The 26,423-nt window shown below is 40.9% G+C and overlaps 2 protein-coding genes across 3 annotated transcripts; one reads left to right on the forward strand and one right to left on the reverse strand.

The window, feature by feature from the left end:
• The first annotated feature begins 3,109 nt into the window (after window positions 1-3,109).
• LOC129108266 (single Ig IL-1-related receptor-like) lies at window positions 3,110-9,715 on the forward strand. Of its 2 annotated transcripts, XM_054619996.1 has the most exons (10): window positions 3,110-3,360; window positions 4,267-4,536; window positions 4,780-4,987; window positions 5,091-5,218; window positions 5,702-5,860; window positions 5,958-6,101; window positions 6,513-6,615; window positions 6,777-6,927; window positions 7,594-7,771; window positions 9,016-9,715. In XM_054619996.1, the coding sequence occupies exons 1-10, from the start codon at window positions 3,291-3,293 to the stop codon at window positions 9,186-9,188; spliced, it is 1,584 nt and encodes a 527-aa protein (XP_054475971.1). In that variant the 5' UTR covers window positions 3,110-3,290; the 3' UTR covers window positions 9,189-9,715. The 2 variants fall into 2 exon arrangements, with proteins under 2 accessions (XP_054475971.1, XP_054475972.1); XM_054619997.1 differs by lacking the exon at window positions 4,267-4,536.
• Window positions 9,716-10,004: 289 nt separating this feature from the next.
• On the reverse strand, window positions 10,005-24,684 carry LOC129108250 (plakophilin-3-like). The gene is made up of 13 exons (XM_054619973.1): window positions 24,422-24,684; window positions 19,583-19,674; window positions 18,228-19,021; window positions 17,182-17,305; window positions 16,361-16,565; window positions 14,624-14,798; window positions 14,027-14,144; window positions 13,768-13,932; window positions 13,488-13,670; window positions 13,243-13,396; window positions 12,626-12,821; window positions 12,378-12,465; window positions 10,005-11,159 (listed from the first exon to the last, which is right to left on the reverse strand). The coding sequence occupies exons 1-13, from the start codon at window positions 24,642-24,644 to the stop codon at window positions 11,118-11,120; spliced, it is 2,559 nt and encodes an 852-aa protein (XP_054475948.1). The 5' UTR covers window positions 24,645-24,684; the 3' UTR covers window positions 10,005-11,117.
• Between the last annotated feature and the right edge of the window lie 1,739 nt (window positions 24,685-26,423).

Here is a 26,423-nt window from a genome sequence, read left to right on the forward strand (position 1 = left end):
TTAAACGGCCGGATGAAGCCATTTTAAAGTTACTGGAACTGAGTCTAACAAGGAATGATTTTGAGTTCAATGAAAAATATTATCTCCAGATCCACGGCACAGCTATGGGCAAAAAATTCACCCGGCCTTTGCCAACCTATAAATGCGGTTTTGGGAGGAAACCGCTTTTATTAAGTGTAAAACCCTGCCATTACTGTACTACAGGTTTTTAGATGATATATTTGGGATCTGGGGGAACTCCATCACGGACTTTGAAAACTTTTTAATGGTTTTAGACTCGCCATTTCATCCACACAATGGAGAAACCATTTTTTTATCAATCAAAATCATTGGCAACAATGTACAAAAAAGAGAAACTGGAAATAAAATCACAATTTAGATTCATAAATTTGTTATGAATTTTAAATAAACATAACAGGCCGGATCCATGGGATGGGACCTGTACAGAAATAAGATGTACATATATATATATATATATATATTTTTTTTTTAATCTATTTATTGACCTGTTGCTTTGGATTATATGCATGCTTTTTACTCTCTTTTATGCATGTTTGAAATGTCACCTTTTTTAACCATGTTATTTATTGAGCACTCTTTTGAACTCACTTGTCTGTTTTTATTTATTGAAGTACTTATTAGTACTTCACATGAGCACCTTTCTTGTACAGACACCCACCTCATGGTTTTAGCAATTGTATGTAAACCAGACTGGGCAGGTTCTCCTCAGCGGTACAGCAGACTGACTCCTGCTCCTGACCCACAGCCTTAAAGGAGGGGAACAAGAGACAATACAGGAGTTGGGAATGAATGTGTCCAAAGAGTGTTATTGTATTGAACCCTCCGGGGCCTTTTATGGTGCATGCATTGTTTTTAACATGAATATTTATTTAAACTTTTTAAGCACTGGCCCCTCTTATCCTTCCTTCCTTCCAGGCAGGAGACATGTCCCCAGCCAACGGATGGAAGTTCTGGGGGGAACAGTGAAATACTGTATTTTATTCATTTTAATATTCTATTGTGTGATGTGCATGTATACCAACAACACCTACTTAGAATGCCTAGTCCCCAATACCTAGGCATTCTTTTATGAATTTCTTTTATGAATTTCTTTTATGAATTTCCTTTAAAAACTAATATGGACATAGAAACCTGACTCTTGGGCACTTACCTTCTCTTGTTTTACCTTCCATGGGCTGGAGACATGTCTCCAGCCAGCGGTAGAGGACCTGCGGAGACAAAGGAAAGGGTTTAACCACACCCACAACCCTTTCCTAAACCTAACCACACCACTGGTCCAGCCCTAACCCCAACCCTCTAGCCTTTTATTAGTTTTAACAGTATTTATCCCCTTGAATTGTTCCTTCCCTCCCTTCCCCAGTGTCTTTGTCTGGTTCTTGTATTTGTTTTATTTGTTTTATCCCCTTATTTTTTTATAAAAGGGTTGGTTTTAAAACACAGTAAAAAAGAAGATGGCCTGTGCCTGTGCACGCCCAACACCTTAGGGTGTTGGATACCCAGTTTTTAACCTAACCCTAACCTAACCTAACCCTAACCTAACCGCCGAACAACCACACCCCAACATCCAAGTACCTCACCCCAACGCGAACGCAGCACAGCAACCCCCAGACGGCGCACGCCCCCACGGATAACCTGTCGGTGCCAACAGGCCATCCGCATGAAGCGTACACCACCAAGAGGTCACCACCGCAAGAGGTCACCACCAAGAGGTCACCACCGCAAGAGGTCACCACCACCAAGAGGTCACCACCAAGAGGTCACCACCGCAAGAGGTCACCACCAAGAGGTCACCACCGCAAGAGGTCACCACCAAGAGGTCACCACCGCAAGAGGTCACCACCACCAAGAGGTCACCACCAAGAGGTCACCACCGCAAGAGGTCACCACCAAGAGGTCACCATGCCGCGCCCACAGCGGCGCGCCCACAGCGCCGCGAAACGCCAGATACCAAAGCGCGGCCGCCCAACGGCACAACATGGCACAGTCCACCGCTCCCACACTGCCTCCTGCGCTAAACACAGTCCACCGCTCCCACACTGCCTCCTGCGCTAAACACAGTCCACCGCTCCCCCACCGGTGTCACTGCCTCCTGCGCCAAACACAGTCCATGCAAATGAACACCATGAACACCATGCACAAACAGACACTCCCCATGAACACCGGTGTCAACCCCAAAATCCAACGCCAAACACCATGCACACCATGAACACCATGAACACCATGCACACCATGAACACCATGAACACCATGCACACCATGCACACCATGCACAAAATGAACACCATGAACACCATGCACACCATGAACACCATGCACAAAATGAACACCATGAACACCATGAACACCATGAACACCATGCACACCATGCACAAAATGAACACCATGCACACCATGAACACCATGCACACCATGCACAAAATGAACACCATGAACACACACATGAACACCATGCACACCATGCACAAAATGAACACCATGCACACCATGAACACCATGAACACCATGCACACCATGCACAAAATGAACACCATGCACACCATGAACACCATGCACAAAATGCACAAAATGAACACCATGCACACCATGAACACCATGCACAAAATGCACCGAATCACAACTCCCAACACCCACGCCCCCTGAAGGCAACGGGGCCGAGGAAGACAAATCCCCTAAACCTGTTGGACTGTTGGATTTAATTTCTGGAAAGGGCTGCTGACAATCACCAGTTTTTTACACTACAGCTGCAGATTTGATGATAAAACATTTCTCACGTCTTAACTTTTGCAGCTAAAAAAATATGGGTTGATAAAATATGCTATATCCTGATTATAAGTGAAAACTCACGAACATGTATGAATGGATTAACAACACCAGCCAATAACATTTATAACAACCTCGTAATTAACTAAGTATTTATTTACCTCTTATAAATCCTGTACTTTTGAGCACTTACATTATGTTAGGGAGGCACTCGACGTAGTTGTATTTCTGTGCGTGTTCCTGTCCCACAAGGTTTCCAGTGGAGGTGGGAATGTCAGGTGACCGCGGGGAGCCAATAGCCAGGAGAGTTTCAGGTGTCGCTCCAGGTGGAGTTGATCAACCAGAAAGCTGACGTCTGCGTCGTCACAAAGGCTGCACGGCTCCACGCAATGTAATGAAACTGTAATAATCAGTATTTTGTAGGTTGTGATGTAGATTTACAGAAACAAAAACTCTTCACTTTGCTCACTCGTCACCTGGGGAAGAAGGGAGAGGAAGACTTAAGGCTCATGGCTCTGATTTTATTCGCTTTTATTCTGGTGTTTACCGGGAAATGGGACAAGTCCGTCCTTGCAGAGGGTAAGGATGCAGAAAAATAAACATTATGCACTTTCATTTATGTCATGTATAATATATATATAACAATAAAGTGTCAACCTATAACATATGATATATTATAGGTTGACACTTTATTGGTAAGTAAGGGGGGTTTTTTTTAATTGTTTTTGGTATATTTGTCCATTTAAAGTGTTAGTCACGGTTGGGTTTGTGGGATGCTGGATGTCTAAATACCAGGTCAGTGCACATGTGGTCAGTGTGTACAGGGTCACATGCTGTTGCTTGGAAACATGAGGTCTTCAGCCGGACTTTGGACCCGGATGAGTGTCACTTTGTTTGAGAAACGGTTAAAAAAAGAATAAAGCAAAAGGGAAGTCAAACAGGAACCAGAGAGGGCAGTTGTGCTGGTTCCAGTCACAGTCAATATCTAGAAGAACAGGTCCAGATTCATAGGGAAGCTCTCAGTAGTTAGATTGTCTGACATGTATTTTATAAATCTGTTGTGGATAGTAAGTTGTTTGCATTGAACATGTCCTGAAAGAACAATAAGAAAATCCAGTGGTTTTTTTATTCCTCCTTTTGTCTAAGTCAGCAAAACACCCTTTCGCTCAAAGTTTGCCAGGGTGAGAGAGTAAACAAGTTCACCTTCATGCACCATTAGACACTCAGTCTTTGCCCAAAGCTACTATCAGCCTTCTGGAGCTGCACAAAGTGTATGCAAACTGTTAACATCCACATATGGTAGGAAAACTGCCTCTCAAAAGGAATCTAAGTCACTTAAAGATATTTTGCTTGCTGCACGTATTTAATCACAAAACATGAAAACAGTTTCGTAATTATGTCATTATTAAAATTCAATCGAGAGATCAGAGTCAGTTTTAGTTGGCTTGTTTGGTTGAACCACTTTTTTTTAATCTCAATTTGTAGCTCAGTCTTGTGTGGATGAGAGCCGGTTTAAGGAGCTAGTACTCTATGTGGGGCAGCAAGGGCCTCCGTATCGGCTGAACTGCCCTCTGGAGCCCGAGAGCTCCCTACAGCCCCAGCTGACCTGGCAGAAGGACTGCCAGCAGCTCCCTACTCAGGCAGGGACGGCCTACCTGGAGTTTCCCAGCCTCAGCTTGCAAGATCAAGGGAATTACACCTGTGTGCAACAGAGCAACAGCACAGCCTCATTCACTGTGCGTCTCATAGTTAAAGGTAAGTATTATTTCCACATGTAATGAAGTCACACAGTAAGTATTATCTATCCCTGAAGTAAACATGGTGCTTTTAGGGGGGTGTTGAAAGGGCTAGTTGAACGACTACACCTGCAAGGACGCATTTAATTTCAGCATGTCCTCCAGCTGCAGTCTCAGACTTTACCTGGCAGTGCACATGAAGGCCTCTATTGTCTGGAGCTCCTGCAGTGGACACAGATAACAGTGTAATGTCTTTCCACAGAGTCTCAGTGCTCCAAAGCCCCAGAATTTAAAACGAATGGGGGCTCGAACGGACCCCATAGGAATGTGGACTGCACTGTGACGCTGAACTGCACCGCCCTCCTCCAATGGGACCCGAAAGAAGAGCACTGTGACGCCACGCTGCAGTGGAGTAAAGACGGCCAACCCCTCACCAATCAAACAGATTACACGCAGAACACCTCCTCATGGTGAATTGAAGCTTCTTTTTTTGTTTTTCGAATACCAGTTACATGCACCTGTATTTAAAATGTATTTTCAAAGTGAGGTCAAGTTTTCTGTCCTGAATATCAGGTTTCCTGCTGCCGGCCAGCTGATGGTAAACAGTCTGCTGGTGATCAACATCACAGAGCGGGATGCCTTTGGGCTCTACAGCTGCACAGTGAGGAACATTTCTTCTGATTTCAGCCTGCCGTACTCAAGTAAGACTACTAAAGATACCTATGTATAGATTACCCATCCATAGATGAAACAGGCACACAAATGTGACAACAAAGGTTAGAGAAAACAGTGAAAAACCAGACTCCATAAATACAGAGGAGCTGTGGTTATGTGCATTATTTTATTTTTATCTGCTCATCATAAACCATATGAAAGTGTATTGTAGACACGATCAGTGTGCTGTGGAGCAGGAGAAAGTCAACCAGCTCCACACACTTTGTCAACCGTCACACGTCCATTAATACCACAGACACACAGATACATTAAGTCTGCATCGTATTACAGTGTTTTGGCTGGAAGCCTGGCCCAGCGAGTCATCCACAACATGTATTGATTCAGAATAATGTTACTTATCCCTGAATTAACTGTGCATTAAACATGTGTTCAGTACACACTCAACTGACAAAATCCATATTCCGTAGTTTAAGTACTGGTTGTTTATTTTATGCTTATTTTTTTCACAGACACTTTTGTGTGCTCAGAAGGCCCAAACCACACATCTGCTGTTATAGCAGCCATGGTCCTCCTCTTCCTCCTGGCTGTAGCTGCTGTTTTGTACTCCAGGTGCCACTTGAACTTCAAACTCTTGTACAGGAACTCCTACGGAGACTACGAACTCAATGGTGAGGCCTCTAAAGTGATAAAAGGTCGCTATAACCATGTATACGACTGTACAGTTGTATTAACACCACTGGTTTGTTTCTGTCTCCATGTCTTAAGACGGCAAATTGTATGATGCCTATATCTCCTATGTGAACAATGATCATGACAGGAAGTTTGTCAACTTTATTCTAAAACCTCACCTGGAGAATAAAATTGTGGCCAAGGTGCACCTCAATGATAACGACATCTTACCTGGCTCAGGTAAGATTTCTCTCTGTTGGTCTTTATGGGAATTAAAGGGAGATACTGATATATATATATACAATCCATTGTTTATGCAGTTGCTCTTGGTTTTAATCTTCACATTCCAGCATCTTTCCCAGTCTGCTGTTGCTGTCATAATCTGTTATTCTAGTGCCTGTTTCAACCACTTTGAAATATGCAAGATGAAATTTGCAACATGAGTTAATCTTGAGACGTTTCTCAATCAAAACAAATGCCTCACACTTATACATTTGCAAATGCATCTATAATTTGCAAGCAGCAATCATCTGTGTGACCATTTGCAATCTGTTTGTTAGAACTTTATGTGAAACAGGCACCTGGGTAAAAAATAGACGGATGAAGTTGCCCATTTTTTAAGCAAAGCACAACATTTTTATTTGTCTCCAGAACCTTCTGCAGAGCTGCTAATGAACATAAGTCGCTCTCGCCGTTTGATCGTGTTGCTCTCTTATGCTTACCTCGAGCAGGACTGGTGCTCCAATAACTTCAGGTCAGACGAATTTTATCTATAAACGGCACTTTATATATAAAACTGAATAAAATGACTGTGGCACCATTACAATATACCACTTGATGTCAGTGTTGCTGCAATTTAGAGCAGTGTCTCCAGGATGTCCTATCATGACATACTGTAGCTGTGTGTGTTTTCAGGCAGGGCCTTCTGCACTTGTTGGAGTTGTGTCAGCGGCCCATCCTCATCATGTTGGAGGGTCAGTCCAAACGCATGAGGCCTGAGATCAAGCAGCTGCTCAGTGAGCACCAGCACCGCCTCACCGTACTCACCTGGAAGCACAACTCTGTGGTAAGATCCACAACAATACCCATTAATGCTTTCTGAGCAAACAAACACCAATAACACAACATCAATAACACAAAAAATACATCCTGAGATATTTTAAACACCAATATGTTTCCCTCAAAAAATACCCCTAAAGTTAAATTGGGTTTCAGCCAACTTGCATTGAATTCATATATTATTGTATCCATATGTGCAAAATATCTATAATATTTATGGGTAGTGTCTGCACTCTATCTTTCACTTAGAGCATGTTGTGTTTCCTTTGAAGCCACATTACACATTACCATTACATTAAAATAATTATGTGAAAAAACTTCACTAAAGATCATTAAAAGCCTCTTTGAAATTGGTTTTAAATCATTTTTCCAATACATTAAATATTCATGACTAATTCAGCAACAGATTTTTGAAAAAAACACCTTAAATATCAGTTCTTATTGAAATGTTGTCTTTTTAGTGACAATAAAAATTGTTATCTCTGTAGAAATGTGTTTCAATATAAATTAATAAATATACTTGTGATTTAAAATTTGAAATATACAGTATGTACTATGTATGATGATACATGTTAGTCAGGCTTCTGCAGTTGAGAGTTTGGTTCAGTTTGACTATTAAATGGCGGAGTTTAATGGGTCGTGTTCGGTTCCTGTGTGTTTTCGGTTTCTGCAGACTCCTTCCTCAGTCTTCTGGAGGGAGCTGGCCTTAGCGATGCCTCGCAGAGTCGTCTTCCGCAGTGAGTCTGCAGGCGACCCTCAGACTGTCCTACAAGATGACAAGGACCCCATGCTGACCCTCGACTCCGACTACCTGGACTGCCGCTCAGACACAGACCCTGCTGGAGATCTGGGTAAGAACAACAGCCACAGTACTAGAAAAATCCTCCAGTTCTGATGTTTGGTTCACTCTTCACTCTATTTGCATATGCAAACAAAAGAAATGCATATTAGAGCTGCGCTACCTTGCATAAATGAATGTGAGGTTTACGACTGTTTGGTTTTATATTGTTGAGGCAAGCACGCTCACGTTCAACAGCTCTACACCAGAGACGTAAATGCTTGTCAGGTGTTTGGCATTTCATGTACTTTTGTTGCATGAGTATTACAATATAAAAAGTTATGGCCTATATGCAACAATCTCAACCTGATAGAGACTCTTTTCTCTTTTTCGTCACACAGTGTTGCTTTGAAAACTGATGTAGTTTGAGACTAGTTTGAATATACAAACATGGATTCATCTACAGTTAATCTTTAACTTAATTTTAAGGAAATCATATCACATGATGAGCTAGCACATTTTTTTTTTAGAGACATATGAAACAAATGCCTTTTATTTCAAAAGAATAGCATTTGCTTATGTACTTGCAGAAAGTTAGATGAATAGATCAATACCACTTTATTATCCTTCACCAAAATATGAAGTTACATTTGTTTATCTTGGTTAAGCACAAAGAATGGAAACGGGTAACGCCTGACTCTGTCCAAAGGTAACATAATCCACCTATCAGCATCTCTAGAGCTCAACAATTAACACATAATCTTCGTTTGTTTAGTCAGTTCAGACTTGTATAGACTACAGGTTGTCTCACAGTGACTTAATCATTTCATAAATTACTGGGCAGCAATTATTCCAGGACCTAACCCCACGTAAAAACACTCTTTACAGATGTTGGTAAATCAGTTTTGTTATCTTTGTAACAAAGTTTTTGACTCTGTCTGCAAGCTAAGCTAAGCTAACAGGCGGCTGGTTGTAGTTTCACAATGTGAATGCGACAAATATGAGAGTGGTATCAATCTTCTTATCTAGATCCCGGAAAGTGGGGAAAAACTGTTTCACAAAGATTCCTTGTGTGACTCATACAAAGTGCAGCTTTGTATGAGTCACAGTATACTCAGAATGTATTTTAACCTGAAGAAAATATGTATGAATGAAACAATATATATCTTTTTTTAATTCAGGGTAGATTATTAATTTACATTAAAATCATGGTGCAGCCCAAACAGTACAACACTTCAGCAGTGAATAATAAAACGTAATATAACGTATTTGCATTTATTTGGGAGAGATGTTTCACCTTTGCTCTTCCTGCTGCAGGGCTGCGCCTCCCTGTGTACAAGGCTTTGGCCTTTAAGGCTCCGGTCCTCCCTGCTGCTCCCATCACTGCAGCCGAGCCCAAATCCTCGGACATCGACGTGTCGGACCTGGGATCACGCAACTATGGAGCCCGCTCAGACTTTTACTGCCTGGTCACTGAGGAGGACATGTGATCCACACTCCCCTCACTGCTACTGATCTCTACACCTACATGGAGATCTTCATTGTCACTCCTTTATAGTTATCTAGTAAATAGATTTTTTTTTTCTTTTATGTACAGTATGTTGTTGAAATAAAAGTGTTACCTTTTTCTGTTTCCACTTACCAAAGACTAATTTTTTATTGTTTTTCGTATTTTTTACTGTTGTGTAAAATATTTTATGATAAATTGTACAAGAAATTGTCTGAAATACTTGTTTTAATCAGACAAAGAAGAAATGTTTAATTTGTCATTTAACTGCTAACATCTCTCATAAAGTCCCCAGCAGAGGGAAGAGTGATGTGAGATAGGATGAAGGAATTCAGTTTCATAATTTTTACAACTGAAAGTACACAGAGGTTCAGGACCCACAACACTGGTATCTGTTTGTAAACCAGTCAGCTAAAGCAGGAGAACGCTCACGACTGAAGAGGGCATAGTTCTTGACATTTCTCTACAGGTAGGTTTCTGTGTGTGATGTTAACAGACTGATAACATAGCAATCACGCTAATAAAGCAGTTTGACAAAAAACCTGGTTATTTCTCTCTTAGGGGGCTGATGATCTTTGTCCTCATGGAGAAATGATTACAGTACCTACATTGAAATAAGAGACTAAATAAGGGTGCAGCAGGGAACGTCTGGTATTGTTCCTGTCTGAGCAGGAGCAAATATGTAAACAGGGAGTGGCCAACATTTCACCACCCTACTGTCAACTATTATAGTTACAGTATTCACTGCAGCACACACACACACACACAGAAATGTTTAAAAATGACATTTCACTTCCAAATCTTTCACTTTATTAGCTGAAAAATATTCAGATGATACATCTGCTTGTACACAACATAAAAGCAAATATAAAACAGTAAGAAGCCACACAGAAACACAAGGTCACCATTCATGCCTCAAGGCAGTAATAACTATAACTGATTCAAGAGTTTTGTATGAATACTTACAAGTTAAACAAATAAAATGAAAATATTAAACTTGACAATCTATTTAAGTTTCAATAAGGTCTAAATGTTAAGTGATAGATTTAGCAATAGCAAGACCTTCAATACAAAACAAATATGTGTTCTGAAATCAAAGGTAGGGTTGAATCCCTTTCACCCCTGGTGAACTCATGGCACTCCATGAGTTCTGTTTGACAAAGCAATTACAAATGTAACTCATCAGCATTTTATATGACAAGAACGGGATTGCGCAAGTTTAAAAAGCACATAACTAGTACAAAAGTCGACTTTGGAGGGATAATCATTATCAACAGATTTCCGAATCGAAGATCCACAATTCTAAAAACATCCTGTGGTTTACATTCAATTATAACTCTGTTAATATTTTGACTCATTTATAAACACATATTCATCTCTCCATAATCTACGAATACAAATTACGCAACATATAAAACATTTGATTTCTGTGTAAAATAAGAAGCAATATTTACAAAAATACACTTGTTGGCATTTCTGCTGTGATTGAGTTGCAACAGTGAAAAGACAAGGCACAAGTGTCCACCATACTGTCCATCAACAGTTGCTCAACTGGCAGAAACAGAAAGTTTCAACTGAATACATCCCTGATTCCAAAACTAAAACATACAGTGTTAAAAAGAGGAAATGGTTAAGGTGCACTCATTTGTATCAGAATCCATCAGTAGTCCAGCGTACCGGATCCACATTTCTTGAACTGTCCGTCAATTTAAAACACACAGCAAGTCCTTTTTCCATCGGGGTGATCCTCCATCAATAGTGTGCATGTTGTCGTCATAAAAGTATGGCAGATAAGAACTGAACCTACGCTATCTTTGAATAATATAAACAGTCTATTTACTCCACAGGCGGCTGGTGGAGTGTGGGCCTGATCACTGTTAAAGAAGTGAACTTGTATGGCCTTACTTTTATTTTAGATGGTCATATCTGCAAAATCCGGTCTTGTATAACCTTTCTGTAAAGCAAAGAAACAAACAAGATAGTGTTAAAAAGTGTAGAAAAAGGACTGATTCAAACATTAATTATACTGTACACCACAGAGGTGTAAACAACAGCTCCCTTGATTTTGAAATTTTGACCTGGAGTTACACAATTCAGTGTTTGAATAGCTACATTTTTGTGAATGTACATGTTTTTTTGTAACAGTTGGCGGGAAAATGTATCTTGGGATTAAAAGTGAATGTAAGACAAGCTTTAATGCATTTTTTTGTTCTGTTGGGACTTGTTTGTTAGGAAATAAGATGAACACCACACCCTTGGGAGGGGCAAGTCGTGATCTGCAAAAGGCAGAAAGCGCACAGCACCTGATCCCGCCCAAGACATTGACACGCCTTGGTGTGTGTGTGTGTGTGTGTGTGTGTGTATGTATGTGTGTGTGTTGAAAGAGCAGCAGTGTGAAATGTCAGAGATATATGGGTTTTGAACATGTTCCACCCAACTGACAAAGGAATTGCAGAGGGAGAGGAATGTCATTTGTCACACACACACACACACACACACACACACACACACACACACACACACACACACACACACACACACACACACACCAGTAATATGTGTCACTCTCACTCTTTTTCTCGCTCAGGCACAAACATGCAGATAGAAAAATGAGGGTGGGGCTACATGAAGAGGAAATATTTCCACTGAGCTTTGACTTTAGATCGGCAGACGACATACAGAGTCCAACTTGTTGTTTTTGCCGCGTTAGCGACCAGGAGACTCTTAAGAAGAGATTTTTGTACTGAACTGAGTGCACTGTTATTTAAGAAAATATGTACAAAGTAACTTATGGTTTACTTTGGTGTGTCTTTCGTGTATTTTTTATTCTGAATTATACATCAGAATAATGTGTGAGGAGAACACTTTTAAGATGTTGTAAAGTGCAGTATAGTCATACATTGATATAAGCTGGTAATGCTTAAAGACATTTTTTTAATTAATTTTAACAGTGCTATCTGTGTTTTCAACATACTTATTAATGTTTAAATCTGCTTCTGTGTGATTTGATAGTTTAATAATACACAATAACTTTAATCATACATTTCCTAATTTAATCACTTTTAAAGTATCGGGATATTAGAAACACTTTAGACTATTAATAACATTAATACCATTTTTCAAAACTGATGCTTTGTCTTTGATGCATTATTGATTTTTTGAAGTCTATTACCTGTTTGTAGCTTTTGTGCAGTTTCTTGTACTGGAACATGTTGCTGAGAACGGTGGATGCTGCTTTGGCTGCTCTCATCTTCCCAGAGCTTATGAAAAACAGATTCATCCAAGGTTAACGCTTGGTACAAATAATCTTGTTTCAGAATATATGTAAGTATGTAACTTTTCACATCAGATGTCATGAAAATGTGCAAATGTCTGTATCAGGATAAGGCATGTTAAATCAATTCCACTTAAACAGCTCACCTGTTGTCATGTGAGCTCTTGATGCCGACCAGTTTTTGCAGGCCATCAAAGAAGGTGATGTCCCTGGCAGCTAAAGTGCTGCTGGTCACCAAGTTATTGAGAACACCACAGATGTTGATCGTCACCTCGCTGGAGGGCTCCTTCTGGTGTCCATCGGTGGGCAGCTTGGTCACCAGGGTTTGCACCACCTTTACAGCTGAATAAACCAGTAAATATTGTTAAGATTTAGTTTTACAATCAGATAATTCCCGTTAGCAATGGCACTCGCATGAACGCACAAATTTCTGCCAAAGTTCAAACAGATTTTTTGCATTTTTTTTGTTTAGTTAAAGTTTAAAAAAAGTTAAACCAGATTTTTTTTATTGTCATGTAAACTAACAAACTGAAATTTCAAAGAAAGGATACCACATAAATTCAGAAAAATGGTTTTCAAAGTAAATTTAAATGCTATAAATTCAGTGCTATTTACGTTTAAACATTAATAAACATTAGAATTAATCTAAAATGTGATAAAACAAAACATTTTACTGAATATGTTATTATGTATATGTAACAGGTAGCTCAGAGCATCACATTGTTTATCCTATCCTATCAAGGATTTAAAAAAAAGAGCTTACCCATGTCATTCTTATCCTTGGCATGGCGGGACAGATTTCGGAGGAAGCCTGTGAGAGAACGCAGCTCCAGATCATTGCTGGTACGCAGGAGGTCCAGCATCACTGGCAGGATGCGCTCCTGCTCCAGAGCCACCCGGCTCAGCACAGAGGCCCACTGTGAGGCAAAGGGAGACAAATTCAATATTGGAGAAACTTTGTTGCATTTGAATGCTTTTGACAGGCGAACTGGAGAATCTGCTGCTTACCCTCTTGTCTCCAGCTGTGATGTTCTGCAGGGCTCCGGCTGCTGCCTCGCGGGTGGTGTGGTTGATCTCACACTCACTCAGCACACGTTTGTACAGCCCCACTATCTGTGGGTGCCACAGCCATTCCATGCCCCTTGGCACCCGAGCGACCTCGTTGAAAGTGGAGAGATCATAATTCTTGCTCTGTCAGGAGAAGGAAGAAACAAGGAGTCATTGTTGAAACGGATGAATCTGGTCTGTACACACAAAAAGCTCAGGGGTAAATCTCACGTGTGCTTACATTTTTGGCTTTGCGGCTCTGAGGTGTAAAGCAACCAATGGCTTCGCCATTCCCTGTGTCATTAGCTCTGGTCGGTCCTTCCAGGCGCAAGACAGCAGATGGAGGCATCTCACTGTAGAGCTGGTAGGAGAGGTTCCTCAAGACACACACTGCATTTTCCACCCCCTAAGAAAAAAAGACACACAGACAAATAAATAAACAAGCCTTGGTGTGAACAGAATCAGCAGCTTGAACTCAGCTACATCTGGTCTTGTCTCACCTTGTCTTCTGCCTTGCTTTCATCAAGGGAAGCCCTGATGTAGCCCACCAAAGAGTCCACCAGTCCATTTGTTTCTCTCATCTGCTGACGGGTCTTCTCGTTCACAGAGCTCATATTCCTGAACACACAGAGAGCAAGTGATGGGTCAGAGAGATATTTCAGGTAAAATAGAGTCAGGAAACATGCATGTTATTACTTTAACTAGAGGGTGAATATAGAGATGGTTGTACAGTTTGGCTTGGGAGTGAAATTCTATTTCATGCACTTTAATGCATGATACATATCCTGCAGAGAGCATTGCAAAATAAAAATAAAAACAATGGTGATTAATTTGGAGATAAACACCCTACAGGTAAACCGAGCATAAACAGAGCAGAGCCAACGCAACTGGAGGCTGGAGCGACGCAGGTTTTGAAAACAACAGTGAAAAGTCATGGGTATGGTAAAAGCTCCAGTGGCCGTGAGCTGATGCTTGTGATAAAGCATCCTGCCAGAACAAGTTCCCAAAAATGCAAATTTGATCATGGGAGAAAAAGCAGACTTTAACAAAGGAGCATGCTCAACCACAGACAGAAGACATGGATAAGTGAGATGCACCTGAGGCATCCTGTGGTGTTGTAGAAGATGTCTGCCTCAGAGGGCGACTGATGGATGCCCTCAGATTCTCCGGTGCCTGACAGAGGGATGAGGATCTTCTCAGTCAGCTGAGGAAGTGTCTCCCTGGCCAGTTTCTCTTTCAGGTTGTCTTTGGATGAAAGGTTCCACAGGATACCTGCACACATACACACAAGGGGAGAGTGAGTAAAACTGAAATTTCTGCGTCCTTTTTTGCATATGTATGTAGCTTATTTAATGTTTTATTTCTAAACCTGAATGTCAGGAATATTGGACATTTTAACTTCAATCTTGGAGATTTACAATTATTTAGCAATAACCTCAGTTTTAAAGGGGCATCCAACTGAACAACCCAAGTGTTTCCTAGAGATACGGTGTGGTAAAAATGCAAAAGGCCCTCTCTAGGGAGTCAGCGTTTGGTTTGTCTGTTCTGGGCTGCTATAGAAACATGGTGGTGCAACAAGGCGGACTCCATGAAGAGGAGCTATTCTCTATATAGATAAAACAGCTCATTTTAAGTTAATGAAATCAAAATTATACATAGTTCCAGGTGATGACACATTAATGAAAACATAGTTATGGATATTCTTTTCAATTTTTGCTATTAAAACAACCTACATCATACACCCTGTTCCTTTAAGACATTTGGGGAGGTTGGCTTTGTTGCTTTCTTGCTGTGAGTTAGATGAGAAGATTAATACCACACTCAGACCTGAAAGTGGTATCAATCTTTTGATCTACCTCAACGCAAGGAAATAAAACAAGGGTACTTCCTAAAATGTTGTATGTGGACATCTGGAATTCCTTTCAAAACCTGGCAGTGAAGCTATAACATTAGTTGGCCATATGTAGGTAAGATAAGAAGTCTTAGTCACATTTTGAAAAACAACCCATAGAAAAGGTGCACAACTACAGCTGCTCTGTTATTTATTACCCCAGTGACCCGGCTGATATAAATCAAGGTGTAACGGCTTAAAGGAAAGCGTGACAAGGCCATCACTCATAAAGGGAGTTGATATACTGCAAGTCCACAGGCCCAGACAGCTCCTACACACTCCTTTATCCCCCGTCTCACACCCCCTATAGAAAAGTCTGCAGCTCCACGTCATCCACCTCTGACTCTGCGTAATCACACTATATGTCATACAAATCTCCACACAACATCGATTTTTTACATTTCATCATTTGTTTCATGAGAAAGTGTCACTGTTGATTATGCTGACAACAGATAATTGTGAATAATGACAGAGTAGGAACTTGTGAGAATGTATAAGTGCTGAAGGGCGAGGAGGCTGAGTCAACTGGAAACTTATTAGGACTCGAACTGTTAATGAACTGAAAAACAACGACACTCTGCTGTATAAAAGAATAACATCTCTCACATCTTCTCTGAAAATACCAAACTATCTCAAACTTTAATTCAGTTACAGTAAATGCTCATAAACAGTGGATTCTTGTTAAAGCGACGAGTTACAGCTTGCCTGCGTCCTCCTGTTTGTTTGCTGCTGAATAATATCAATCTCAAAAGCTACTCTCCGCTCAAAGAATTTCAAGGACACTGCTGTCTAGATTATGTTGCATCCAAATATTGACAATAGTGACAAACTAATTAACATTCATTTCTACTCAAGGAAAAAAATCCAAAACAAGCAGTCTGAGACCAACTCTGCTTGTTCTGTCTTGTTTTTTATTTAATTACTGTGATCGGGATTTTCCTACCAGTGATGTTCTTGTGGAGCTCTTCGTCAGACTCTTTGAGGGCCTCGACCAGCTGTGGGATGCCGCCCTCCTCGATCAGGGCCACCTTGTTGTCCATGTTCTCATAGATGAGGTTGCGTGTGGCGCCAGTGGCATAACGCTGCACTTCCTGGTTGTCGTAGTTGAACAGCTTCACCAGCTCACCGATGCCCTTCAAGCGACGCACCTAGAAACAAAGTGGCAGGAGAAAAAAAATTCCGCTTAGGATATTTACTGTTTTGGTAACTCCAAAATCTGACATAGGGCCTTTAACGGATTTGTTACATTCAGGGGGATACAGTTGTTCGCCAGATGAAAAGAATACCACTCTTATGTCTGTATGGTCAATTTTAAATGAGGTGCTGAGACATTTTTTAGTTCCCTTTGGACAGAGCCAGGCTAGCTGTTTCCCTCTGTTTTCAGTCTTTATGCTAAGCTAAGCTAACCTACTACTGGCTGCTGGAGAGACTGCATGCTCAGAGCTAAACATAACCTCCATAAGCTAAAAGCACATGGCCAAACTGAGCGAGTGAGCTGTCTGTCACATATGATATGTATGTGTATGTCTGCCATTCAACACCTCTACAGGGCAGAGTTCAGGTATGTTAACAGTGATGATCAAAATTGAAAACAACTGGAGCCCACTGAACAGAAGACAAAACTGCTCTTTTATGTCACCAGAAAAGGAGAAACATCCATCGTTTAAAGGAAAACAGTTTTCATGACTGAGTTTCTCAATAAGGGATTACAGGGAAGAAAACCCGAGAGGAATTCTAACCACAAGTTTAATAAGTTTGAGCTACCTCATCTTTGGCCTCGCTGTCATTGTAACACTCATGTTGAATGTAGGCGGCACCCAGGACCTTCATCTCTTGGTCGGGATCTCTCAGGTTTTGCACTGCGGTGGGCATGTCCAAGGAGGTGATCCTATCGAAGGAGCAAATGAACAAATTTAAGCAAATAATCTAAAACATTTCAATTATGGCACCCTGACATCATGAATGGTAGCATAAAATATGTCTTTTGGATGTTTCAGTGAAAAGCAACAGTAATTATTCATAGATGATTTGTTTCTTGTCTGCCAAAAATACAGCCTGTTGAATTTCTTCCAAATCACACAGTGATCTGTGGATCCGCTTGGCTCCCCACATGCTGTGGGATGTGTGAAATGTGAGGCCTGGAACTGAGCTGCCACACCCAAAACCAGTCCTGCCACTAAGCAGCCACCTCCCAATGAACAGCTCTTATGAAATACACCAATCACACACATTCCCTTACGAAAAAACATGAAAGTTGTCTCTGTCATTGTCTATTTAAAACGAATCAAAGGATGCCATGATTTAATATTTTTCTTATTGTCAAGAAATCCCATGAAAAGTTCTTGTCTGTCTCTCAATACTTTCGGATCTCTATAGCCTGTTTTTGCTTTTTGAGATATTAAGTTTAATTTTGTAGTTTTTTAACAAGCCATACTTTTCAGCAGCAGATAACTACACATTTTGTTGGCTAGTGAGTATCTACTGCAGCTGGACAGTGAACGAGGGACTGACTGAAGATAAACTACATGCACAAAAGTGTGTCTTGTTGTGTTTTCAGTAGTTTTTGGACAATGGAAGTACAGGTGCTCTCTTTAGCACAGAGGATTACGCTTCTGTATATCAGGCTTTGCCTCCACAAACAATACTTATTAGTAGGATCAATTCATTGTTGGTTTTAATCTTTTCTTAGAATATATCTACACTAAATAAACAAATTGAAGATTTTGTCAACAATTGTATGAGAACATGAAGATAACATCACTGTGTAAATGTGAATATTGGGTGACTTTGTTGTCATTTGAGTGTCTCACCCGCTGAGGTTGCCCATGCTGGCTCCCATCTCCATCTGGCCACCGTAGATGTCCGCGCCCCGGCCCACACTCTGCATGCTCTTGATGGACATGGCCCGGGACATGGTGCCCTTACGCTGCATAAGGTTCCCCTGGGAAGCAGAGGACACTCCGGATACCATGAACCCTCCATCCAATCTGTCCCCCCCTCCACCATAGACGCTCCCACCTGGGATAATCTGCTGCCCGGACACAGAGCCCATGCTCATCCGGTTTCGGTTTGTAATCCTGTTGATGGTGCGGTGGGCCGGGCCTTTGAAGGAATGTTGCTGGTTGAAGTCTGCCTCTCCTGCTGTCATCCCTCCGCCGCGGGAAAGAGTGCCACTAAGAGATCGTTGCATGGGTGAAGTAAAGGTCATGGTGCTTCCTCCTTGCCTCGCCTGGCTGGTGTAGCCGTTGACTGCGCTCTGAGCGTACTGCCGTTGGTAGGTGGCGTCACGGTCGGAGACCATACTGGCGGCATCGCTGCCATCCATCATCCAGGGATTAATCACCTGTGCCTGCGCCTGCGCTTGCGCCTGCCGCACTGCGTGCATGGAGAGGGCCTCTTGGTCCATTCGGCTTTGTTGCCTCGCAACCCCTTGGTAGTTCCCCATGCGTATGTCCTCTCGGTAATAACCACCACCACCACCACCACCACCACCTCCAACAACTCCAACACCCATTCCACCCCCGACACTGATCTTGTGCAACTGGGCCATGTCAGGGCCGGCAGACTGGCTGGTGAAGCCTGACCTCTGGGATATGCGTGGACCCTGAGAATGAGGAAGAGAAGTAAATGTTAAAAGTGTAACCAGACTTCAGATGAACTGTGTATGTGTGGGGGAATTTGTTGTGATTCACAGTATATCAACACATTTTATTTTTTTTGTATTTGATCACAGGGTTGTGAAACAAAGGTTAGGCCATTTTTTAAAAATATTAATTTCCATTCCTCATACAAACAAACACATATTTAGGAGATAAAGGCATTGTTATTGACTCAAATATCAAATATGGACACATTGAAAAGCAGGATGAAGTCCATAATGCAGCTTCAGGTTTCTCTTAAGGTCAGAGCTCAAACATCTGTGGCACAAAGCCAATGTCCTTCTGTTGAATCACTAAAATGGAGGAATCTAGAGGGTGGACTTGAAAACCTGAGCTGATCGCAGCGTACTGTGAAATACCACACATGCTGTGTCCTCGGTGACCCACTGTTGCACTAGCAGAGGGTCAGTGGCAATGTTTAAATTAAACATTACATGATCAGCTGAAAATATCCATGACATGTGTGTGAAGACGCTGAAACAGTGACATAATGCTGAAGTACTCACCATTGTTCTGGCACCCGAGTACATGTAGGAGGATTTAGAGCTGTAGTTTGGGTTATAGGTATGATATTTCATGGTGGAAGAACCGCCGTAGTCTGGAAGGAAGCAGGGAGACAGAATAACAGATGAATACCACAAACAATATCACACTGTTATCAGCGATACAACTGTAATAAAATGAAGCTTTGCTGAGAGACTAAAACTAGTTTCCATTTGATGTTGTGTGTTTGATGGGGGGTTTTTTATACAGTAGAATTTAAACTAAGAATTAAAACATACAGTGAAGTCTTTGTACTTGTATTTGCTTTTCCTAACAGCAACATGGCAACCTTAAAGGACAACCTTAAAGCACAGTTTTTTTCAGACTTTTAACGACGGCATGAGAAGAAGTAATGATTACAGCACTTATAAGAACAAGCAGTCTATTTGTCACCTTTTTAAATGACATTCAGCTAAAAATGTACTTAAATAATGGGGATTTGATTACTAAAAAGTCAAGGCAGAGTCGATGCGTTTATTCTATGAGAAGCAGCATCACTGTCAGATGCAGTGGCTGGCTCTAAACAGGTCCAGGCAGAAACAACACAAAGAAGAAGATCTTTGATTGCAAAAAGTGCCATCTTGTTGTGCTTAAAATGTGTTGCCGACACATTTGAATGTCGTGTGAATGCTACTTCATTAATCTTTTGTTTTGTGTGCACTTTTGTTGAAATGTACTCATCAGAAGTGGTGATAAATAGTTTCACTTTCTGCAAGTAAGGAGTTCCCACTTTTCTCTACTATAAGTAGAACTAGGAAGTAGACACAGCTGACAAATGCTGTTTTTTGGTTTTATACTTGCTGTGACCTTTAAGTAATCTTAAATCTAGGGAGTTTTTTCATTTGAAATTCATCACCTATTTTCCATCATTTAAAATTTCTCAACACACACATTTCATTTTGTAATCACGTACATTAGTTGTGTCAAGTGATCATTAGGTTCTACCACATACATAAATAATACAGCATCAAGTCAAGCCTGACCTTTGCTGGTGTTACTGCACAAAACAATACAATCACGGAAACAATTAAGATATAATATTACTTTCACAGTCTTGTGTTTCAAAACTAAACACACATTTATTGTTGTTGTTGTTGCTGTTGTTTTTTAATTCCCCGTTACTCCTATAAGTTACTTTAAAAAAAGTTGAGACTGACTTTTTTGTGTAGAAGACTTACTATAAACACGGAAAAATTCAAAGTAAAAAAACAAACAGTCTTGACGTAACAAATGGCCCAGTGGTGGTAGATTTAATCACAGCAGCACGGGCATAACAAGGTGTAACGCCTCTTTAATTTACAACAATGACTGCATGTAAGACATACAGTTTGAATATCAGGTATCCTGTTGCACTTAAGACTGAGGTTTCAATTGCACACACAGTCTGGAACAGCAGGACCAGAACGGTCACCTGGTCTGACGTCTCTGGTTCCCCTTCACTCGGAGTGAACAGTTCACATTAACAAAGACGCTCTCGGCACCATCAGTAGAAAGAGTCTGAACGTTTTTGCTACAGAGTTACCTGACAGGTGAGAGGAGAATGTGACAGCAGGCATGTGATGCTTAAGCCACAGTATATCAACTCAAAAGTCTGCTTCAACTGAAAGCACAATAGTACACTGTATATTTTTAAATGGGTAATTACGTTATATAATTTCTCATCATTAGAAATTAACTGTACATCCTGTCATTTAGTTCCAGAAAAAAGTAAAAGATTTTCAGAGAAGTACTTTGTTGTTCCAAGTATGACGCAACAATAAAAAAAGGCTAAAGCCATGCTAGGGGCTTTAAGCTAAATGCTAACAGGAGTTTAGTGCATTGGCATGCTAACATTTGCTGATTAGAACTAAACACAAAGTTTAGCTAAGGCTGATGGGAATGTCATTAGTTTTGCAGGTATTAAGTGTAAGAAATTGTCAAAATAAATTGAGCTGAAGCTGACGCATGAAATGTTATCACCAAAGTTATTACAAATCATCCTAAGGGAGACATAAACTACAGTTTACAAAATGACTAAAATGTCAACTTCATGGTGGTGCTGGAGGAAAAGTCAGATAGTCACCAAAGTAGGTAGGATTCACCCTCTGGGGACCACGAACATCTGTACAAAATGTCATTACAATTCAACGGATTTGTGCTATACTGACTGACAGTGCCATTTGTACAGCCACACTGGTAGCATGGCAAAAAAAAGGCTTGCCAGCCAGCAGTCAGTGTTTGAAGATTTGTAACATGTTCTGACACGAGGCTCGAGCCAATCATCCCATCTGCACTGATCATGATCCAAAACTGACTAATTCAGAAATAAAAAAATAATTAACATTAATAAACATTATCAAAAACCAAACACAGGTTAACTTGTGTGACTATACCCACACAAATGTGAACATGTGTAAGTTGTAGGTTTTACATTTCCCATGTGAGCAAAGGGGAGTGGTGAACTACCCTCAGGCTTCTTTGTAGCACGCACGCACGCACGCGCACACGCACACGCACACGCACACGCACACACACACACACACACACACACACACACACACACACACACACACACACACACACACACACAAAACCAGTTGGTGTAGATGAGAACGAGTCAACCTCGGCAACGCCCTACACACCTTCCCATCACACGGAAAACACACCCTGACAACTAAAGTTGTATTTTTTTTTAATCATCTGTTGTCTTTTGAATTATGCACTTTGGTCATCAAGCTGATACGTAGGCACGCCGTTTTTTCTGCCCTCACTTTCTGCCGAGACTTGCCCACCTGTAAGCACCAATTAATCCATACATGGGCGATTGTTGCAGCATTTAAAAACAGAAGAGGAGGCGTTCCTTGCAGAATTCTCCGGGTGCTCTTCTCATGTGTGCATTCGATCATAATGAGCTCCTCTGAAGCCACAAACCACTGAAATGGCAGCATTCCCTGCTGTGTTGTTAGGATTTCTTCTCTCCCTCTTGTTCAGGTTTCAAGAGATGATAAATATGACGTGGCAACATTTTGTGACTGTGTGTTTTGTTCCCGGCAAAGCCCAGGGCAAAGGACAGGCAGAGATAACAGCCTATAACACGTCTAGTTTTTCATACAGTGCCGCCATGTTGGGCTACAGTGTTTGACAAAGAAAATTAAGGTAAAAAAAAAGTGAGTAATTTAGCCGACGTTTATGACCCTCTGCATTACCAAATTAAAAACGGCACAAACAGTATGTTTTTTTCCCTCGAGGCAGTTAGCCTACTGGGGCAATGCTCAAACCAGACAGGTGAGAAAAACATACTTCTTCACAACCCATCATTTTAAAAGGTCATACTGACAAGAAGCTCGTGTGAAGCTGCTCCCTGTAGTCCATAATGGGACGTGAAGAAAATGTCTTCATGCATCAAGAAGGTGCAAGTTTAAGTCACCAGATTTCAAAACCAACACAAAACTGTGTCCATTTGTGGCTCTACACTAATTCAGCTCCTTAACTGCAACAGTCCTGTAAACAAATTCAATCTTTTAATTTCCTAATGCGGGAGTCTCACTGCTGCTTACATAACAATCCCACCTTGTCTGACTTTGTCTGTGTGCTAAAGATTCAGACAGAGCCACCGTTTGACAATGCGTCATCTTTGAACATACGACATAACAGCAGCTTCTCACAAAACCATAATATCTCAGGTATCTCTTCAACCCTCACCTCTTAAAGCTGAGTAAGACCTGAAACCCAATCCCACAGAGGGAGTCTTTCACCTTGGTCTGCTATCAGGGAAGTTCATGAAAGCAGCACTTGTTTGAGCCTGTTACACATTAACCCTTTCTCATGTGCTTGTTCACTACATACAGCGCTGTAGGATCACCGCTGAGGCTTCAGGTTCATTTGCTGCGAACCTGCAGAGCAGCTGAATGGACAAATTCCCAGATGGGTTGACGAGGCCCAGAGGAATGCAACAGGGACATACATGCACAACAAAAAACAGCACACACCGCAGGCGTATTAATGCATGCTTGCTTGATGAAGGTAAAAGCTACTCCGCTGATATGAGTCACTTTAGGGGAATACTGAAATTGGTTCTTGTAAAAAAACAGAAAATAAAACTTTTGGTAGCTGCAACAATTAGTTAAATAATCAATTTGTCAGGCAACAGAAAATCTAACGTCCACTCTCTAGAAAGTATTTTTAGAGCAAGAATGACTTGATTCCACCCAATTTAATATTTTCTGGTTTTCTTTGTCTTCTATGATAGTGAGCTGAGTATCTTTGGGTTTAAAACTGACTGCAGGCTGCTCTGGAAAATACACCCAACTGATTTATAGATGAATCAAGACAATATTCAATAGACAATTATCTCGATGCTATGCTTGTCTGGTGTGATTCAAAAAGGGAGGACGAAGGAGGGGTTTTGAACTTTGTAAACAGGCTATACACAGGAATAGAATCATGTTGCTGTGTGGGGTATCCAGTGTTAACAACACTTAATATCCCAGTTCCTTTCAGCGACTAGAAGTATTGGCTAAAGGAAACAGGATAAGAGTTTAATCCCCGTCTATACAGACCTAACAGACATGTGATGTGTCACCATTGGGCTTTAAACTCACTAGCACTATTTTCAAACACCTGCACCTGAACCTGTGTGGGGCTCAGACAGTCAGCTCATGGTTAGGGTTAGGCTCTTTACGCGGAAATACTGTCATGAAGCAGAACATCCAGCCGACACGGTTCCTCCTGACACTGATTAAACAGACTGATGGTGGTTACCTGACAGATTAAACACTTGTTGGTGGTTACCTGACAGATTAAACAGACTTGTTGGTGGTTACCTGACATGGCGTACTGTGAGGACGACCCATTCTGCCTCGGGAGGGTGGACTTCTCCGCCAGCCTCATCTGGACCTGCTGCTGGACGCGGCGCGCTCTGGACATCTCGTCCGACATGCTGCCTCCGTGTCCGAGCTGGACCTCCGACGGGAGTCCATAGGTAGTGACCGAGGTGTTGGGCTGGAGAGCGGACAAAAACACGTGTTCTGAGGCCACGACGCTCATGGTGAGTGAAGAAGAAGACAGAGGAGAAGCCGTGGAGCAGGTCGTCTGAGGGTTTGTGTTTCACGAGAAGCTCTCAGCTCAACAGCAGCAGGAGGTGGAGCCTCAGAGGACCAAGACCTCAGAACCTACCTGCCTCACAGGTGCTCGCTTCTTTCTTTTACTTGTTTTGGGTAAACGTTGCATTCTCTCTAAATGTCTATTTTTTTAAGTTGTATAATTAGTACTCTCATAAAACCATATAGCAATGTTATGTCCTGATTCATTAACTAGAAATAATAAAAGTAAGGCACAACTTAGAAAATACCTGAAAATGGCATCAAATCACTCAGTATTAATATTAATTCATTACATAGTCCTGTTTTTTTCATTTTAACAGACGACCTGAAAACAACGGTGTTATGTAAACATTGTTCAAATAAACTTTAATCGAACATTAAGTAGATGTTTTTAATGTAAAGTTACATAGTTAAATACATGAATGTATCTTCACCATTAAAATAAATTAGAAATTAAGATCCATCATGTAACAGAGTCAAATAGGAAATTACAGTTTAGATAAACCAGGTCAAATAACAGCTCTATGACTGTGGTTAGTGGAGTCACTTCCAAGTTAATACCGGAGTTAAATGTGACAGGATTAATTCATTAACACTATGACGACACATATCATCCAGTATCACAACTCTGTTGTTAACAGTGGTGGAATGTAACAAGTGTACAAGTACTGTAAGTAAGTAAGTACTGTATTGAAGTTCAACTCTGAGGTATACTTAAGTATTAACGTTTTACGTTACTTTATAGGCTACTACACCACTCCATTTAGTTAACAACATAAGTTAAATGTTACTTTTCAGATTCAGATTATTAAATAATGTTGTCTGATTATGGATTAAGCTCCCCACCTGTGGATGAATTAGATGTAATTAAACCACCTCTACCAGCTGCAACATGAAAGTCATTAACACATTAATGCATCACTAATTATAAACCAGTCCATCCATCTGTTATCTGTAACTGCTTATGCTTAAACTTACTTTTACTAGCACTTTTAGAATATTTTTACACTGTGGTATTGCTACTTTAACTTAGTAACATATCTGAATACTTCTTCCACCACTGGCTGTTTAGTTTTATATATTTATTTAACAAGGACATTGGTGTTCTTTTTGAATCTGTAATACTTAAGTAAAAAAGTACATGGCATAAGATTTATGCTTCAATATGCAGTAAAGGCATTTGAGTTTAACGTAGTTAGAGAGTTTCTTCAATTTTTTACAAATTGACCTGATATTAGGTTAAATCTTGATGTTAAGTATGAATGGAGGACTGTTACAAGGTGTGGCACAGGCTCACTCTATTATTAAGGTGGAGCCACACCTTACTTGTATCTGATTCTATCTGTTTGTTTTATTTGAGCTTAGCAACTGTGAGTCACTGCAGTCAACATGAAAGCGATATAAAACCGTGGGAATGAGGCAGGTGGCATGTCTGTATCTAACTGTAGGGCTAAAAGGTAAGAAAAAGTCCCTGTTTGAGCAGAATAAACATCTCTAAATGGACTCAAGTATAAATAAACATCTCTTATAATCTTTATTTTTTGTTTGCTTTCCTTTGTTTGGTTGTATCTGAGCAGAAAAAGATGACCTGCAGTCTTTCTAAATGGTTATTCAATCAGCCAATCATTTCCCTTGAGCTTAACAAGAGGTTCTAATTTCCCGTAAAGCAGATCAAAGCCGATAGGTTTACTCTGAATCAGATGCAGAAGCAGATGTATCGAAG

The sequence above is a fragment of the Anoplopoma fimbria genome, chromosome 19 (assembly GCF_027596085.1).
Source record: "Anoplopoma fimbria isolate UVic2021 breed Golden Eagle Sablefish chromosome 19, Afim_UVic_2022, whole genome shotgun sequence".
Taxonomy (NCBI): domain Eukaryota; kingdom Metazoa; phylum Chordata; class Actinopteri; order Perciformes; family Anoplopomatidae; genus Anoplopoma; species Anoplopoma fimbria.